We start from the raw sequence: 19,285 nt of genomic DNA, 5'->3' as shown, positions 1-19,285 counted from the left end.
CTTCCAAGAGTTGTATTTCTTGGGTTGAGATAACATGGAGTAGACTTGCTCCATGGAATTTCTCTCTTTCTTTGGTATACTTTCTTAGATGGTTTTCTTTTTTTTTTATAATCTCTAGCTAAAGAGTAAAGTCTTATATGTTTAGAAGCTATCAGATTTTATTGTTTATAAAATTATTTAAATTCATGTTTCTTTATAAGGTAATTTGTCTTTTTTACTTTTACTAAAGTGTTTTGTAGTCTTATTTATTTATTTGGTTTTTTCGAGACAGAGTTTCTCTGTATAGCCCTGCTGTCCTGGAACTCACTTTGTAGACCAGGCTGGCCTCGAACTCAGAAATCCACCTGCCTCTGCCTCCCAAGTGCTGGGATTAAAGGCATGCGCCACCACCACCCGGCTGTAGTTATTTTTAATTTAATTTAATTTAGTTCTATTTTTGGGCTTTTCAAGACAGCGTTTCTTTGTGTAGCCTTGACTGTCTTTGAATCTCTGTGTAGACCAGGCTGGATTCAAACTCACAGAGATGTGCCTGCCTCTGCCTCCTGAGTACTTGGGACTAAAGGTGTGTGCCACCACCACATAGCTTTATTTTACATTTTTTTAAATGAGTAAAAATTTTAATGACTTATTTTAATTTTATGTGTGTTGGTGTTTTGCCTGCATTCGTGTTTGTGTGAGGATATTGGATCCCCTGGGACCTGAGGAATTACAGGCCTTTGTGAGCAGACATGGGTGCTGAGAATTGAACCCAGGTCCTCTAGAAGAGCAACTCAAGAGGGGCTCTTAACCGCTGACCCATCTCTCCAGCCCTCATAATTATTTTTAAAACATTTGAACATATCAAACTTAAATTTGTGATAGGCATTCTAAAGATTCTTTTTCTTTTAAAGATGGGGTGGGGTTGCTGGAGCAATGGCTCAGTCATTAAAGAGCACTGGCTGCTCTTCCAGAGGACCCAGGTTTGAGTCTTAGTACCCAATACTTTACATAGGTGATGCATAGACACACCTACAACCAAAACACTCGAGACACATAAATAAATAAAAAAGCTTTCATTAATTCAAAATAACTTTATTATAAAGAACTTTCAAATAAAAATATTGTGTGCCTGAATTAACCAGACCCAAAGTATGTCCATGACATGAGTTTCTCTGGTTAGAATAGCCATTCTGACGTCCTGGGGCTTTCACATTGCTTGGACTGGGTGCGCATATTTTTATGCACATATCCATGACAAAAACAAAATATAGAACCAAAAATCTATGGCAGGGTTTAGACTAGAAAAACAGCTTTGCATCTTATTTTATGACCCAAGTATCCTTTACCTGCATTGAGATCTTTTCAATCACCTCGTGGTTGCCCTTAGATTTCTCATCCCGATTTCTCTACACAGATCGGGGAGGAGATGAGCCAGAACAGCTTCATAAAGCAGTATCTGGAGAAGCAGCAGGAGCTACTTAGGCAGCGCCTGGAACGGGAAGCTCGGGAGGCTGCGGAACTTGAAGGTAAGCCCAAATTGTCACTTCTAACAAGGTCTATGTTTTCATTTCTGTCACCAAGTAGATGAGTCTAACTAATTCCAGGAAGAGGTCAGGGAAGACTGTTGCTCATTTGCTTTTCGTATTTTGTGAAGCCAGATGAGTTACAGTTTAACTTTGTCAGGGAGAGAGATGCTCCATTTGAGCCTGAGAAGAGGAGGAGTTAGAAATAAGTCGTGGCCCCCTTTGGATGAGGGAGAGCATAGCTCCAGGGAGGCTTTCTTTTTCACTGTATGTGTGTGTCTGTGTGTTTGACTGTGCCGCCATCCTTTACTGCTGTGGAGTTCCCACATGCTGAGCACTTCACCCCCTCCCTGCCCCGACCCAATGTGTACTTTGCAGAGGCCTCAGCTGAGTCGGAGGACGAGATGACCCATCCTGAGGGAGTGGCTTCCCTGCTGCCTCCTGACTTTCAGAGCAGCCTGAACAGACCAGAGCTGGAGCTCAGCACACATTCGCCCCGTACGTATCTCCCTCTCCACTGCGCTGTTTGTCAAGCCTGCGTAGTTGGTGGGGGAGGTAGTGATGCCTCCTTTCATGCTAAGCCTCCATGAAAGTCTGAGGAGAATTCTGTGAAACTGATATTTGGCGTCTGATTTTAGAGAAAGTATGTCCTCTTTGGAATGTGGTTTTGCTAACATGTTAATTGCTTGGTGTCTTAGAGGTCAGTATGATTTCTCTATACCTCTTCAGCCTTTTATAGCTCTGAATTTAGCGAGTCATGGCTTATTTCATGTACTTGTTGTGTGTATATATCTAGTCACCACCACTTCCATATTTGACATCTACTGTTTCTTTTTTTTAGATTTATTTATTTTATGTATGTGAATACACTGTACCTGTCTTCAGATACACCAGTAGAGGGCATCAGATCTCATTACAGGTGGTTGTGAGCCACCATGTGGTTGCTGGGAATTGAACTCAGGACCTCTGAAAGAGCAGTCAGTGCTCTTAACCCTTGAGCCATCTCTCCAGCCCGGACATCTACTGTTTCATTGTTCAACAATTTTTAATGTGTTTATGTATGAGTGCTCTGTTTGCATGTATGGCTACATGCCAGAAGAAGAGGGTATCAGATCCCACTATAGATAGTGTGAACTACCACATGACTGTTGGGAATTGAACTCAGTCAGTACCTCTGCAAGAGCAGCCAGTGCTCTTAAGTGCTGAGCCATCTCTCCCACCCTCAACAAATTTTTACTATATGTCTGGTACATACCAGGTATGTGTTAGACCCCAGGATATACTAGAGAATAAGATGTCTGCCATAAAGAGACTGGCAGTCCAGTAGGTAAATGAACACTGATAAAATGATTGTGTAATTACAGTTATGCTAAGTACTGTTAAAGACAGTGCTGGATTTTATAAATGTAAAGAGCTCTATATAATTGGTTCAAGCAAGATTATTATAAAACTATTAGGTGCCTAATTTTCCATAGTATCTCATGTAAAAGGCTGTAAATATAGCCTTTGTCATCTGGAAAGACTTCAAATTTGTTTTGCTTATTTTTCACAAGGTCTCAATATATAGCCCTGGAGACTGGGTTGGCCTTAAACACAGAAAGCAAGCTACCTGCCTCAGCCTCCTTAGTGCTGCGATTAAAAGCATGTGCCACTCACAAAATGAGGGTTTTCAAGGCATTGTATATGTGTAATAGTGGACATTAGGTCAGTGTAGTTAAGGCAATGTGTAAATGAACAAATATTTTCGATTGTCAATACAACCAACAGTTGGTTATCAGGAACAACAGTTCCTCCTCCATACTTAATACTTTCAGAATATATATGTTTTCAGTTCTTTTGATTAGCATGTAATTCCTAGAAAGGATTAATTTTTTTGGAGATATTTATTGGAGAGAGAGACATTTTATATGAGGTTAAAAGAAAATGAAGGTCTTTTAAGGCTAATTTCAAGATCTTAGATTAGTTAATGTCTGTATTTCTTGATCCTAGTCTGAGTCCTTGAGGGAAATTTTTGAAAATTGTTTTATTATTTTTGTTTGTATAAGTAGTATTTGCCTGTGTATATAAATATGCATTACATATATGTCTGGTGCCTAGGGGAACTTATAAGAGGATATTAGATGCCCTGGAATTGGAGTTCTAGGTAGTTGTGAACTGACATGTGGATGTTAGGAACTGAACCTGGAGCCTCTGTAAGAGCAGTAAGTGTTCTTAACTACTGAGCTACCACCACTTTTTTATCTATCTATCTATCTATCTATCTATTTATTTATTTGAAACGGTCTCATATAGTCTAGTCTGGCTTCCAGTTAACTAAGAAACCAGAAATTGCCTTAAACTACTGACCTTCCTGCCTCAGCTTCCCAATTTGTAAGTTGTAGATGCTCCATCACATCCTCCTTTATTCAGTTAGGGATCAAAGCCAGGGCTTCCTGCATGGTGGGTAAGCAAGCACTCTACCAGCTGAGCTATAGCCCTAACTGAAAATTCTGTTGATAATAAGTGTTCCTTCTCTTTTTTTTCCCCCTTTGTGTATGGATCAAACCCAGAGCCTTGTACATGCTAGGCAGGTGTGTCTGAGTGTTTTGCCTTTGTGTATGTCTGCACTACCTGTGTGCCTCGTGTCCATAAGGCCAGAAGTTGTCTGATCCCCTGAACTGAAGTTACAGACAGTTGTGAGCCGCCATGTGGGTGCCAGGAATTGAGCTCGCTTCTCTGGAAGAGCAGCCAATTCTCCTGACAACTGAGCCATCTCTCTAGCACACCTCCCCCTGCTCCATTTGTCTGCGGGGGAGGGGAGCATGGTGGGTGTGGAGAGGGAGAACATGCATGCCACAGAACATGTATGGCTGTCAGAGGGCACCTCTCTCCTTCTGCCATGTGGATCCTGGAAATTGAACTCAGGTCATCAGGCTTCGTCTTAGTACCTTTATCTTCTTCAGCCATCTTACTGGCTACAAACAATTCTTTTTATGGTGTGTGTGTGTGTGTGTGTGTTGCCAGCTCCCCTGGATGCTAAAGTTAACACTGACAACCCTGGAATGACTGAAGCGCTCTTCAGAGACCTCGCTTTTCTGCAGATAGGGAAGGAGTAGGATGCTCCCTTGACCCACTCTGCCCTCACTGCTCTGCTGTCCCCAGATCAGAAAGCCAGGAGGAAAGAGGGTGCTCTATTATAAATGAATTACCGTCATTCTCAAATAAATGTCATGAGAATATGTGTTCAGTTCCTGTTATAGACATATCTTCTTATGTCTGTTGGTGAAGAGAATAAGTAAAACTTTAAAATGGTAGATAGTAAGTACATGACAAATGATACACATAACATACTGTAGGATAGTTTTAAGATTTTTATTTATTTTTTTTAATTATGTGTATCTGTGTGGGTCTGTTCACAGGAGTGCATTGGGTCCCTGGAGCTGGAATTACAGGTGTTTGAGCCACCTAACATGGATGCTGGGGACCAAACTAGGGTTCTCAGGAAGAGTGGCACATGCTCTTAGCCACTGAGTCATCTCCTTAGCCTTCTACCATGGGATATATTTTTTTTAATTGCATTTGTTTAGTGTGTGTGTGTGTGTGCGCGCGCGCACCAATGCCAAGATCCATATATGGAGATCAGACAGCAACTTAAGTTTGCTCTCATATCAGCTGGGTCCCAGGGATTGAATTCAGCTTGACAAGTTGGTGTCTTTACCCACTGAGCAATATTGTCTGCCCTTTGTGGTTTTCTGCGACAGGGTCTCTCTGTTGTCCTAGAACTTGCTATGTACCAGATTGGCTTCAGACTCACAAAGAGCCACCTGCCTCTGCCTTCCGAGTGCTAAGATGAAAGGCATTCACCACCACGCCAGGCTGCATTGCTATTTAGCCCATATTAACCTCAGTCTTGAGGTCTATCTTTGTTGCTTCCCAAGTGCTAGTGTTTTAGTTATACACTACTATATCATCAGAGTGAGAAACCTGCACTGCTCTTGCAGGGAATCTGGCTTTACTCCCAACATCCACAAGACAACTAGCAACCATTTGTATCTCTAGCTCCAAAGCATCTGACGCCCTCTTCAGGCCTCCATAGGCATCAGGCACAGAAACAGTACATAGACATATATGCAGGCAAAAATATTTATGTACATACAGTTAAATTTTTTTAAAAAGTGAGCTATCTCACAACTGTAGTCCTTAGAGAAAGCTTCATGGCAGAGGTATAGATTCAAGATGATCATAAGAGATCAGTAGAAGCCAGAAGCGGGAGTCATTCTGAAGGTATGCGAGCCTCCCAGCGTTCATGCTGCGAGCCAAACTTGGGTCCTCTGGAAAAGCAGCGAGTACTCTGAACAGCTGGGCGGTGTCTCCAGCCCTTGGACTGTTTTTAAAGGAGTTAGATTGAAGTAATATTAGAGAAAGCTTCCAGTGCCAAACTAGTAAATATGAATTTTAAACATTTTCTAGGTAAATAGGGAACTCTTGAAAGTTCTCATAGGGTAAAGACTTGTGGTTTTTGAGGAAATTTTTCTGGGGACTAGGAGGCAGCAGTCAGTCAATAAAGTGCTTTTGAGAACCTGAGTGTGGGCCCCAGAACTCATGCCAAAAAAAAAAAAAGCTGAATGCAGTGGCGTACTTGTGATCCCAGCTTGTGGACTGGTATCCCTGAGGCCTGCTGGCCAACCAGACAAGCCTGCTTAGCAAGCTCCTGGCTAGTTTTCTTGAAAGTCAAGGTGGATGGCACTCAAACACTCAAAAGTTTGTCCTCTGGTGCATCGATGCAGGCACACAAACACGTGGCTTCTCCATTCTAAATGTAATTTGAAATGAAAATGAGTAGTGTATCCTTAAATAGAATAAGGTTCAGAAGCAAAAGTTTTGAAAAACTAGCCAGTCTGGTGTTTTAGCTCCTCAGCAGGACTTTACCTGTGATTGTGACTGATAGAGGAAGAGGTAGGAGGTGAGTCGTAGAGTGCAACACATGTTCAACCCCAGGAGAGTGAGGCAGGGGGATTCTGAGTTATGGACAGCTTGGCATTAAAAAAAAAAACAAAAAAACGAGTGTGACGGTTCACACCTTTAATCCCAGTACTTAGGAGGCAGAGGGAGGGGGGTTTATTAAGGCCAGCATGATCTATATTTTGAGTTCCAGAACAGCCAGGACCTGTAGAGAGACCATGTCTCAACGATGGTGATGAGGTGAGGGAGTGAGGGGTAGGTGGGCTCAGTGGGTGAAGATGGATGCTGCCAGACTTGAAGGAGAGAACTTTCAAAGGTTGCCCTCTGATCTACACACATGCAGTGGCACGTGCATGCCCACATACTTAAACACACACACACGATAAATAAAACATAATTTCTAGCTGACCTGGAACTTACTCTCTAGACCAGGCTGGCCATAAAATCTAATTTTCAATAATTAAAAAAAAAAGATGGGGGCTGGAGAGATGGCTCAGTGGTTAAGAGCACTGTCTGCTTTTCCAAAGGTCCTGAGTTCAAATCCCAGCAACCACATGGTGGCTAACAACCATCTGTAACGAAATCTGACACTCTCTTCTGAAGTGTCTGAAGACAGCTACAGTGTATTTACATATAATAAATATTTTAAAAAAAAAAGATGAAGAGATGGTACAGGGCTGGTGATGTAGCTCAGTGCAGAGCACTTGCCTAATATCATGAGGTCCTGGGTTTAGTCACAAATACTGTTTAAAAAAAATAAAATAAAGGTGTGGGAGTGAGGGGGAGAGACATAAGATAGGCTCAGTGAGGAAGAATACTTGCTGCCAAGCCTGAAAACTCCAGGTGGTGGAAGGAGAGTCGACTACAAGATGTCCTCTGACCTCTATACACTGGCAGTATATACATGCTCACCTACACACAATTAAATACTTGTAAGTGAATAAGAAGCCAACATGTGAAGCCGTGTGTACCCAGGCTAGGAAGACTGGCAGAGGGAAGCCACAAGCCCCAGGCCTGCCTGCACTGTTCAGTAGCAGGACAGCAAGGTCTGCTTGGCAAGACTCGGAAAACGAAAAGGAAAACCCCAAGCAGTAAGCTGTCATTGTCCCAGTTTACTGACCTGTGACAGATGCCCTTCTCCATCCCTGAAGCAGAGTGATCAGGCTGATGGAGCTCAACCCTGCTAGAACTCCCCTCCAGTTAGGTTTCAGAAGAATGTCACATTGCCTTTTCGTCTGCTTTAGTCTTCAGTAGTAAGGTTCTGGTTGAAGTAACTTTTCTCGTAACATATTTGCTAATCACTAGTGACACCTAAGGTGGTTTTGTTTTTGTAGAATGCTTAAGACCATGAGTTCCTGGGTCCTCTGTGAATCTTGGTATGAGTCCTGAGATTCCGCATTTTATTCTGCCGGTTAGTTTTCTCAAATAATTTGATGTATGAATGACTAACCACAGAATAGTTTTTCATGGTTGTATTTTTCTTTTTTTCCGAGACAGAGTTTCTCTGTGTAGCCCTGGCTGTCCTGGAACTCACTCTGTAGACCAGGCTGGCCTAGAACTCAGAAATCTGCCTGCCTCTGCCTCCTGAGTGTTGGGATTAAAGGCGTGTGCCATCACTGCCCGGCTCATGGTTGTATTTTATTAGGATCTCTTCGCTTACCTCATAGCAAACTCTCACTTAAATGCTATAAAGAAAACTCCTACAGGAAGATAGTTGTTGTTTTTTTTTTTAAGATTTATTTTATGAGGGTGTTTTTGACTGCATGTATGTATTTGTACATGGGTTTGGTGCCTGCAGAACTGGAGTTACGGCTAGTTGTGAGCCACCATGTGGAGGCAGGGAACTGAACCTAGCTAGGTCCTCTGCAAGAATGAAGTTTTCTTCACCAATAAGCCAGCCATCTCTCCAGCCCATTAGATGTTTGTTTTTAAGAACTCAGTCTAGGAAAAGCAGAGAAACATTTTGAAAAGTGTATGCTGAGGGTATTGGATTTTTCCCTTCTCTTCCCTGGCTCTCCCCATCATACATCTGAAGAGCCTGTGATGGCCTTACTCAGTTCTCATTGTGTGTGTGTGTGTGTGTGTGTGTGTGTGTGTGTGTTTTCTCTCACACACACACACAGGTTGCTGAGAATCTAAGGAAGTAACAGTAGCAGACTCATTCCTTAGAAGGCTGAGTACTTATGTTTGTCATCATTCGTTCCTAGGTCTATTTATTTTTGCTGCCTGTGTATATATAAGGATACCTTGTTAGTGGTCTTTGTTGTGGTTCATATTTGCCTACTTTAGGTCCTATGAATCCTGTCCACACACTGTCTTCTGAGATAAAGAAACTACTTTGCAGCTGATAGTGGTGGCACATTCCCATCATCCCAGCACTCAGAGACGAAAGCGAGAGTGTGGAGAGTTTGGAGTCAGCCTGGACTATATGGCCGTTCCCTGTCTCTGACAGCAATCCTAAACTATTCTCAAATGCCCTTTACATTCTCCATGTTAATGTGCCCGTCACTCTCCACCAGCCACCTTTCCTTTCTCTTCTGGCTTTGCACTTTTTAGAAATAAAGCTTGACCAGATTTATCTTGTGTATTATTAGCCCATTGCTAGCATTGGGTTCCCCATCAGGTGAAGTGGTCAATGTTCATCCTGTCTGACTTCAAACATTCATGTGGTCATGTGCTCTCCCAAGCCTGGGTCCCATGATATCACCTAATGGAAAAGCTAGCCTGCACCTCAGGTTTTGTACTGTTAGTGATTCTGTGCTTCATTCCGAGAATCCCATCCCGTTTTCATAGCTTTTCCAAAACAGTGATGATCAAAACTCTGAACAGCTCACCTGTTTTCCCAGATCTTTTTGATGATCTTTTACTTAGTGCTTCCACAGAAATAATCAGAAACCTACTGAGGTTTTATGGTATGATATCCAAAATAATGTACAGTACACCAACCTACAGTTTGAATCTGTTAAACTTGGGTATATGTAATTTTTAAATCACAAGTTAATGAAACTTGCCTTTGGCCTAATAACATTTATCTCTGGCCAACTTCATATACAATTTCTTTATTGCTGTATTTTTCGTTATTTTTTTTGTTAGTGCTTTGCTTTGCTTTGTTTTGTATTTTGACAGTGGTAGGGGTTGGACCATTTTTTGTGAGTGCTGTGTTGGTGGTTTTTTGAGACATTCACTAGGAAGGCCAGGGTGGCCTTGAATTCCTTTTTTTGTTTTGTTTTTTTTGTTTGTTTGTTTTTCGAGATAGGGTTTCTCTGTATAGCCCTGGCTGTCCTGGAACTCACTTTGCAGACCAGGCTGGCCTCGAACTCAGAAATCCGCCTGCCTCTGCCTCCTGAGTGCTGGGATTAAAGGCGTGCGCCACCACGCCCGACTGAATTCTTTATCCTATTTTTCAGACTGGGCTAATAAGCCAGTGCTACCATACCTGGCTTTGGTTTTGCGTGTTTGTTTGTTTGTTTGTTATGAGGCAGGGTCTCTTTATTAAGTGACTCTGGCTGTCCTGGGACTCACTACATAAACTGGCCTCAAATTCACAGAAATGTGCTGTCACTGCCTTGTTGCTGGGATTGAAGGCATGGCTGTTAACACCCAGCCAGTGCTCTGCTTTTGTGTTTATGGAGAATAGCATCTCTGCATTTAGCTTGAAACTTTATTTACTTCGTAATTTAACCTAATTCAGGTCAGTGAATTATGAGATTGTGTCATTTAGCCCATAGTATTGTTTAGGGCTGGGGGCATGGCGGGGGTAGGGGGAGTGTTTTTGTTTTTTAAGATAGAGTTTCCTGGATCCTAGAACTCAATTAGTAGTCCATGCTGGCCTCGAACTCACATCCTCCTGCCTCTGCCTCCTATGTTGGTGAAAGTGTGGATTGTCACTGTATATCACATAGATCCTGTATAAACAATCTTAATGCAAGTGATACAAATGTTTATTTACTCAGATATGAAATTATATCATTTAAGAGATTACGTTAATCAAGTGATCATGTAATTAAACATTTATAAAACATTTGTAATCTTGCTAGTTGGTTTTATTAGTTTTAGTTTGGTTGTGTCTGTTACAAAAGCAAAGCCTAGTTCACTTTAAATTGCTGGTATATGGAAAACAACAGCAGATCCTGGGTCAGCTTAAGCAACCAGGATTGTTCACACTGGCTTAAATACTGTTCATACAGGTCATAATTTGTGTATGCTTTAAACTTTCTTGGTGGTGCTCAGAACTGAAGCGAGGGCCTCATGCCTGCTAAACATCTGCGCTCCAGCTCTAGCCTAAATCGATGCTTTCTGAGCTGTATTAAAGTTAAGCCCATCTTAGCTAATTAAGCATTTGGAATAGAATTACTTTTCTTTCTCTCCTCCCCCTTGGACAGTGAACCCAAGCTTCATGCATTATTAGACAAGCCTTTTCCTCAGAAGCCACCTACTCTTCTAATGAGTACCTCCTGTCCTTATGCCAGTTTTGAAATTTTATTTTGTTTGTATGGGTGTTCTCTACATATTTGTCTTCATACCACACTGCAGTGCCTGTGGAGGCCAGAAGAGGGCATCAGATTCCCTGGAACTGGAGGTACAGCCAGTTGTGAGCTTTTATTTGATGATAGCTGGAAGTGGAGCCCAGGTCCTTTGGAAGAGTAGCCAGTGCTCTAAGTGCCTGAGCCATCAACTGATCTCTCCATCCCGTGCTGTTTACTAAACTAATTCTTATCCATGTATTGCCATTCTGTATCCCTTCTGCCCACATTGGAGGTTAAACCTCCCCATGCAGTGCCACATGTATGTGAATAAGTTGTGCTCAGATCTTCTATATAGTACTGTAATGTTCTAGTGGAACATTCTAGACTTGAATGGTCTAGACTGATACTTTTCAAGCTTTCTTTCCCTTGAAGGGAAGAAAAAAAAACTTTCCATCTTGAATACCAGTGTATAAAACATAAGAGGACACAGTTCTAAAGCCCTGTTCATTTAGCATGAATTAATTTGTCTGTGTACTTTTTTGGTTTAGTTTGGTTTGGTTTGGTTGGTTTTGTTTTGTTTGGTTTTGAGACAAGGTTTCTCTACATATCCCTGCCTGTCCTGGAACTCAATCTGTAGTCCAGGATGGCCTCCAACAGAAATCTGCCTGCCTCTGCCTCCCAAGTGCTTGATAAAAGGCGTGCGCTGCTGCAGCCGCCACCCAACCTTTTCCTTCTTTTATCCCTGGAAGTTTTGGCCCAGTCTTTGCCACTTTGTTAAGTGTACACTGCATAGTATTGAGCTGTATTCCTGTCTTCATTTTAAAAACAAAAACAAAAAAACCTTCTTTACTCATCTCTTGAGTTTATGATTGTGCAGATTGACTGGTATATTTAATCATATTTTGGTCAGACCTAACCAGTAGAGCCAGCATGGCTCACACATATAAATTCTAGTACTCGGGAATCAAAGGCAGGAGGATCCGGTACAGCAATTCCTCATCTCAAGCCAAGACAAAAGAGTGAGGGTATACTTTAACGGTAGGGTGTTTTTTATTTAATTTTTTTTTTTAAATGTATGAGTATTTTCCTACCTGTGTGCCTATGCACCTTGTACATGCCTGTACCCAGGAAGGCCAGAAGAAGATATCAGACCTCCGGAAAATGGAGTTACAGATGATTGTGAGCTACCATGTATGTGCAGGAAATTAAACCCAGGTCCTCTGAAAGAGCCAGTGCTCTTAACTGCTGAATCGTCTCTCCAGCTCCCTACCGTGCTTGCTGAGCATGCACAAGGCCCTGAGTTTTCATTTCTAGTTTTGGGTAAGAGGGACTAACAAATCATAATACTAGACACATTGTTCAGATGTGATCCAGGACTAGAGAGGTGCCTCTACAATTGGGAGCACTGTCTGCTTGTCCAGAGGACCTGAGTTTGATTCCTAACACCCACATGATGGGTTACAACTGTCTGTAACTCCAACTCCAGGGGATCTGATACCGCCTCGGAAGGCACAAGATAAAAATCATGCAAACAGGCAAAAAACACCCATACTCGTAAAGTAACTTTGGTAAGTAGGTACAAAGCAGTGACAGGCTCATATTGTAGTCCAGGCTGGCTTGGAACTCAACATAGAGCAACTCAGGCTGGCCTTGAATTCCCGGCAGTGCTCCTGCCTCAACCTCTGGAGGGCTGACATTGTCCGTGTGAGTGACCAACCATTCCTGCCTTCAGAATGGTAAAATCTGAAATTCTGCTTCAGAATATGAAAAGACATTATAGATCTAGGTATGCTTTGTATTTCTGTACCCCTGCTGGGCGATTTGAAGTTTCTGGAGGTTACTTTTGAGTTGAGGTATTAAAATATTCTTCAAAATGCATAGCAAGAGGTTTCTTGTTTTGTTTTTTTAAATTTATTTTATGTATGTGGATATGCTGTAGCTGTCCTCAGACACCAGAAGAGGGCATCAGATCGCATCACAGATGGTTGTGAGCCACCATGCAGTTGCTGTGAATTAAACTCAGGACCTCTAGGAGAGTAGTCAGTGCCCTTAACTGCTGAGCCATCTCTCCAGCCTCATGGCAAGAGTTATTTAAAAAGAACCTTTGTGTAGCCTCGAGCATATATATGTGAAAAAAAGGTAGAACTCTTTGACTCAACACCTCATAGGCAATGACTGGTTGGATTTTAGAAAGTTGTGAATCAAGGCTTTCGTGTCACAAATATGATTTGCTTTTCTTTCATTTGATAGGAAAGAGCTCCTCTTTTTCTGAAGAAAAAGGAGAATCTGATGATGAGAAGCCGAGGAAAGGAGAAAGACGATCATCCAGAGTTAGACAGGTAACCCAACCCCAACCCCCCCTCCCCCACCCACCCCCCAGGGTGCCTGCAGCTCTCTGCATCTCAGGCTGTGGCAGAGTCGGGGTCTCAGCCTGTGCGGCCATCGTCTAATCTCAGCCACTGCTTTTGTTTTGTAGGTTAGATCTGCTCTGGCCTTCAGGCTTCTGATCAAATAATAGATTTTTAACTTTCTTTTTTTTTTTTTTTTTTTTGACAGTCTCACTGGATCCTGTTGTCTGATTTTCCTGTATGCTGGAGTTACAGATATATGCTACTGTGACTGCCATGACCATATACGTGGGTTTTTAAAACTTAACTGTGAGGGCTGAATGAGTAAAGGCACTTAATGACCTGATTTCAGTCTCAGAGACCCTCACAGCAGAAGGGGAATAATAGCTCCCATCAAGTTGTCCTCTTGAGTTACACACACACACACACACACACACACACACACACACCCCGAATCTTTTAAATATAAAAGTCAGTAGGCTGGACTATATTCTTAGCTGAATAATAAGACAAGATGTGATGTAATTATTCAATTAAAACTATCTGAGCCAGTGTTAAGGAAGAACAATGTAGAAGTATAGCCTCAGGATAATTGACTGCAAAGCCGTGACAGCACTGGGTAAGAGCCACTTGATTCTCAGCACCTGGGGACAGAGACATTATCTCACTGCATTTGAGGCCACCCTGGGCTACATGAGACCTTGCTTCAAAGAGAGAGGAGGAGAAGGAAGATGAGAAACAGGGTGTGGTATTGCATCTCAAAGAGAAAAGGGGGAAAAAGCCAAAGTGATAAAGAAATGCTAAGTAACAGTAGGTTAGATCTCTCTTCTACTTTGTAGATATTCTGTTAAAAGTTTAAAATTAAGTCAGGGTCTGTAGAGAAGTGCTCAGTGGTGAAGACCTCTTCTGACCTCAGGTACTTACTAGGCACATACATGATACACCTGTATACATGTGAGCAAACTATTCATCCACATGAAATAAACCTTAAAACCATTTAGAACCAGGGCTGGAGAAATGGCTTAGCAGGTCCCAACACTGGCTGCTCTTCCAGAAGAGTCAAGCTGTAGCCCCAGCACCCACATGGCAGCTCACAGCCACCCATAACTTCAGTTCCCAGGAATCAGGTGCCCTCTTCTGCCTCTGATGGCACTTGTGCTCACAAGGATAACACATGGACATAAATAAATAATAAAATAAATCTTTTTAAGAACATAGGAGATTGGAAGCTAAAGCACAAATGAGAAGCAGCTTCCTTACCGTGCTCCTGGTTCCTCAGCTTTGATTTGTTGAGGAGCCCGGCTCAGCAGAGGTTACTCTCTCACCCACTGCCGAGTTGCTGAAGTTCTCCTTCCCAAGAGTGCCTTGAGAGATGCTTTTCCTCTGTTCACTTCAAGCAGATGTATATCTTTTCTTTCAGGCAAAATCTAAACTCCCTGAGTACAGTCAGGCTGCTGAGGAGGAAGAGGATCAAGAGACACCATCTAGAAACCTGAGGGTCAGAGCAGATCGAAATTTAAAAATAGAGGAGGAGGAAGAAGAAGAGGAGGAAGAAGAAGATGATGATGAAGAGGAAGAGGAGGTAGATGAGGCACAGAAATCTGGAGATGCTGAGGCACCAACCCTGAAGCAGTTTGAGGATGAAGAAGGGGAAGAGAGGACCAGACCAAAACCAGAAAAGGTGGTGGATGAGAAACCCCCAGTCATAAGATCCCAGGAAAAGGATGAGTTAGAGAAAGGAGGGCGAGTTACTAGATCCCAAGAAGAAGCTAGAAGAAGTCATCTGGCCAGACAGCAACAAGAGAAAGAGACACAAATTGTTTCTCTCCCTCAAGAAGAAAATGAGGTAAAGTCTTCACAAGGTTTGGAGGAAAAATCCCAGTCTCCTTCCCCACCTCCACTTCCTGAAGACCTAGAGAAGGCCCCTGTTGTGCTGCAGCCAGAACAGATAGTCAGTGAAGAGGAAACACCCCCACCTTTACTTACCAAGGAAGCGTCATCTCCACCAACTCATATACAACTCCAGGAAGAGATGGAGCCAGTGGAAGGCCCAGCACCCCCTGTCCTCATTCAGTTATCTCCTCCTAACACAGATGCTGGAGCCAGGGAGCCACTAGCGTCTCCTCATACGGTGCAGCTGGTAAGAAGCCTGTCTCCTTTGTCAGGTACTACAGACACCAAAGCAGAGTCTCCAGCAGGGAGAGTGTCAGACGAGAGTGTCCTGCCTCTGGCTCAGAAAAGCTTACTGCCTGAATACTCCGCCCAGAAGGGTGTTGACAGTGAGCATGACAAGTCTGCTCCCCTCCCTCTAACAGTAGAGGAGTCAGCACCCGCCAAAGGCATCACTGAGGAACCTATGAAGAAACAGTCTTTGGAACAGAAGGAGGGCAGAAGAGCTTCCCACGCTCTCTTCCCAGAGCACAGTGTGAAGCAGTCAGCCGACTCATCCTCTAGCAGGTCCTCCTCCCCTTCATCCTCCAGCTCTCCATCCAGATCTCCATCTCCTGACAGTGCGGCTTCCCACCCACAGTCGTCTCCAGGATCTAAGCAGAGAGATGGAGCCCAAGCACGAGTTCATGCCAACCCTCACGAGAGGCCCAAGATGGGCTCCAGGTCAACTTCAGAGTCCAGGTCACGTTCCCGATCTCGTTCCCGTTCCGCGTCAAGCAGCAGCAGAAAAGTGAGTATGGAGAATCCTGTCTCTGGTCATTTTGAAACTCAGAATAACCTGTAATGATTTCTAAGAGGAATAGAAGACTCCTACAGACTCCACTGTTACTTTTCCTTCATTACAGAGTCAGTGCAGTGTTCTGAACCCCTTTGATTACAAAGCATATTGAATACACCTCTTTCATCAATACAAGCTTCTTGAGAGTGTAAGCCTCTGGATGAAACATAGTAAAGTTGTTGAATATGTAGTTGGAGATTATTCACTTAAATGGCAGTACATACACGAGACAAGGAGATCTAGAGGAAGACCAGGTATTCCTAATCAGCTTGTACTTCCAGCGTTTGGGAGGTAGAGGCTAAAGGATCTTCAGTTTAAGGCCATCCTGGGCTATAGATCAAGTCCAATACCTGTTTGTGCTACTTAAATCTCTTTATCAAGAAGATAAAAAAGATCCAGACTGGACTGGGTCACCAAAACTGGGAAAAGTCTAGTGGTCTCCTGCATATACAGGATCTACTCAGACTAATCTTTCCGAAATATTTGGAGTATAAAATAATTTCCCTTTCGTGTTTCCTTTTGTGTTTTTAGTCTCTGAGCCCTGGAGTCTCCAGAGATAGCAACACCAGCTACACTGAAACCAAAGATCCCTCTTGTGGTCAGGAGGCTGCAGCTCCGTCTGGGCCACAGCTGCAGGTCCTTGAACCAAAGGAGAAGGCTCCCACGTTCTCAGCGTCTGTCCGGGGGAGGCATCTGAGCCATCCTGAGCCAGAGCAACAGCATGTGATCCAGAGGTTGCAGCTGGAGCAGGTAGGCTGGAGTTTCCCGTTGTTCAGTGTTTTTGAGACAGCATCTTACAGGCCAGCGTCAGACTAATGGTTCTGCCTTGGCCTTGCACTTGCTGGGATTACAGGTGTGTGAGTGTCTTCACCATCAAATTCAAAGATCTGTCTGGACGGCAGTCAAGAAATGCAGACGATTGAGAATACTTACTTGTTTGTTTGTTGGAGGGTTGGCGAGTGTATATGAGGGTCAGAGGCCAAGTCTTGGTTCTTCTACCATGTAGTTGTCAGGGCTAGAACTCAGGTCGTCAGCTACTGAATTCTAAGCTGGATGTGGTGGCATATACCTTTAATCCCAGCACTGAGAAGCAGGCAGATCTCTGAGATTCAAGGCCAGTCTGGTCTACAATAGTGAGTTCCAGGACAGCCAGAGCTGTATAATAGACTCTGTTTCTTGTGGCTTTATTTGGTTTGGTTTGGTTTGGTTTGGTTTGGTTTGGTTTGGTTGTTTTGAGACAGGGTTTCTCTTTGTAGCTCTGGCTATCCTGGAACTGAAGACCAGGCTGACCTCAAACTCAGAGATCTGTCTCCTCTGCCTCCCTAGTGCTGGGATTTAAGACGTGTACCACCTTACTCCCCAAATTCAAGAGCCAGGCACAATAGCACGGGCTTATATCTTAGTATTGAGGAGGATTGCTTTGAGTTGGTTATGGGAGCTGGTAGTGATGGCTCACACCTTCAGTCTCGTCACTTGGGAGGCAGAGGCAAGCAGGTCTCTGAGTTCAAGGCCAGCTTGATCTACAGAGTGATTTTCTGGATGGCCAAGAGCTACTCAGAGAATCCTTATCTTGAGAAAAACAAAAACAAAACCAGGGTCTTGTTCATCCCTTGCCCATCCTCATGGCGTAGCCTCCAGAGTGCTGAGATTACAGGCCTCGGCCTAGAGAGTCTCAAAGTAGCTACCTTTAGCCAGCCATTATGGCTTACAGCTTCAATCCCGGCATGTAGGAGGCAGAAGTATTGGGGTGGGTATCAGTAAGTTGCAAGGCTATCCTAATCTGCATAGTGAGTTCCAAGCCAGCCAGAACTACAAAATGAGAACCTGAAAGAAAAAAAAACAAACTAATTTATATAGGAACAATTTTAAGCCACATTCCATTCCACATTCTAAAATAATAAAGATGGCCTTATGTGAAACTGCTACTATGTATGTCATGCACTGTCTTTTACTAGCTTCAAGTTAAAGAAAATTAATCTAACAGGATTAAATCCTTTGTTTTGTTTGGTTTTTGCTCTCTATTAACAGGGGAGCCCAAAGAAGTGTGAAGCTGAAGAGGCAGAGCCACCAGCTGCCACACAGCCTCAAACCTCAGAGACTCAGATATCTCATCTGCCAGAATCAGAAAGGACTCATCACACTGTGTAAGTAAGGAGATAACAAGGAGCGGCAAGTGTGGCACCAGGCTTTGCTCCATAGGGTTTCTTTTACTCAGCGGTCCTGACTTGCTTTTAAAACGTGAAGGAAGTGTTTCATGGATAGAGAGAGGCCAGACTTTAATGTCACTATGGTAGGCCTCAACTTCCAGAACTTTAAGGTGGTTTGGAAAGTAATGATCCAGGCATAAGAAAAAACCATGTGGAATCTTTGAGCTGAAATAGGTAACCGCTTTAAACAGTAAACACCTGAGTGTAACCCTGCTGCTTAAAACAGAATTCTAACTCAGTGTTCTAATCATATCTGAGTCCAAGGACTCAGTTTAATAAAGACTGGTGGTCTACAAGCTAGACATGATGGTTTGTGGTGTAATCCCATTTGTGAGGGAGGTGCAAGAGGATTAAATGCCAGCAGGCACACGGCAGATTGACAGCAGCTAGATGAAAACCTATTGCAAAATCAATCGATAGGCGCGTCACCTAAGAATGCTCAGGAAAACAAGACTAGAGAATTGCCACAGATTTGAAGTCAGCCCTGTTGGCAAGTTCCACACCAGTGCTGCATATCAAGTCCTTTAGGCTAGGCTTAATGGCATCTGCCTTTAATCTCAGCACTTGGGAGGCAGAGATAGGCAGATCACTTAGTTGGAGGCTAGTCTGTCTGTATAACAAATTATAGGACAACTAGGGCTACAGAGAGAGACACTGTCTCTTAAATGGGTGTAGGGGGCTGGAGAGATGGCTCAGTGGTTAAAAGCACTGACTGCTCTTCCAAAGGTCCTGAGTTCAAATCCCAGCAACCACATGGTAACTCACAACCGTCCTTAATGAGATCTGATGCCCTCTTCTGGTGAATCTGTAGTCAGCTACAGTGCACTTACATATAATAAATAAATAAATAGATAGATAAATAAATAAATATTTTTTAAAAGAGAGAGAGAGAGAGAGAGAGAGAGTTTCAGAAACCTGACCGTGAGAGAGAGAGAGAGAGAGAGAGAGAGAGAGAGAGAGAGAGAGTTTCACAAACCTGACCGTGGTGGCACTGCAGTGGAGCCTAGGGCAGGCAGAGTGTGAGTTTAGGGCCAGCCTGGGCTACATAGCAATACCCTGACTCAGAACAAAACAAGCAAAAGCAAAGACTAAT

At 43.2% G+C, this 19,285-nt stretch overlaps 1 protein-coding gene across 6 annotated transcripts in view; it reads left to right on the top strand.

The window, feature by feature from the left end:
• Acin1 (apoptotic chromatin condensation inducer 1) overlaps positions 1-19,285 on the top strand; it is a 44,411-nt gene that overhangs the window by 6,220 nt on the left and 18,906 nt on the right. For 5 of the 6 annotated variants that reach the window (XM_021182214.2, XM_021182212.2, XM_021182213.1 and 2 more), the window contains exons 3-8: positions 1,394-1,505; positions 1,881-2,000; positions 13,160-13,248; positions 14,678-15,937; positions 16,517-16,735; positions 18,014-18,129. In XM_021182214.2, the coding sequence (XP_021037873.1) occupies positions 1,394-1,505; positions 1,881-2,000; positions 13,160-13,248; positions 14,678-15,937; positions 16,517-16,735; positions 18,014-18,129 (1,916 nt within the window). The remainder of the gene's footprint in view (positions 1-1,393; positions 1,506-1,880; positions 2,001-13,159; positions 13,249-14,677; positions 15,938-16,516; positions 16,736-18,013; positions 18,130-19,285) is intronic. The other variant, XM_021182216.2, reaches the window with a different exon arrangement.

Source organism: Mus caroli, chromosome 14 (assembly GCF_900094665.2).
Source record: "Mus caroli chromosome 14, CAROLI_EIJ_v1.1, whole genome shotgun sequence".
Lineage (NCBI taxonomy): Eukaryota > Metazoa > Chordata > Mammalia > Rodentia > Muridae > Mus > Mus caroli.
The sequence above is the reverse complement of the archived record's forward strand: the minus strand, read 5'-3'. Positions and strand labels throughout refer to the sequence as shown.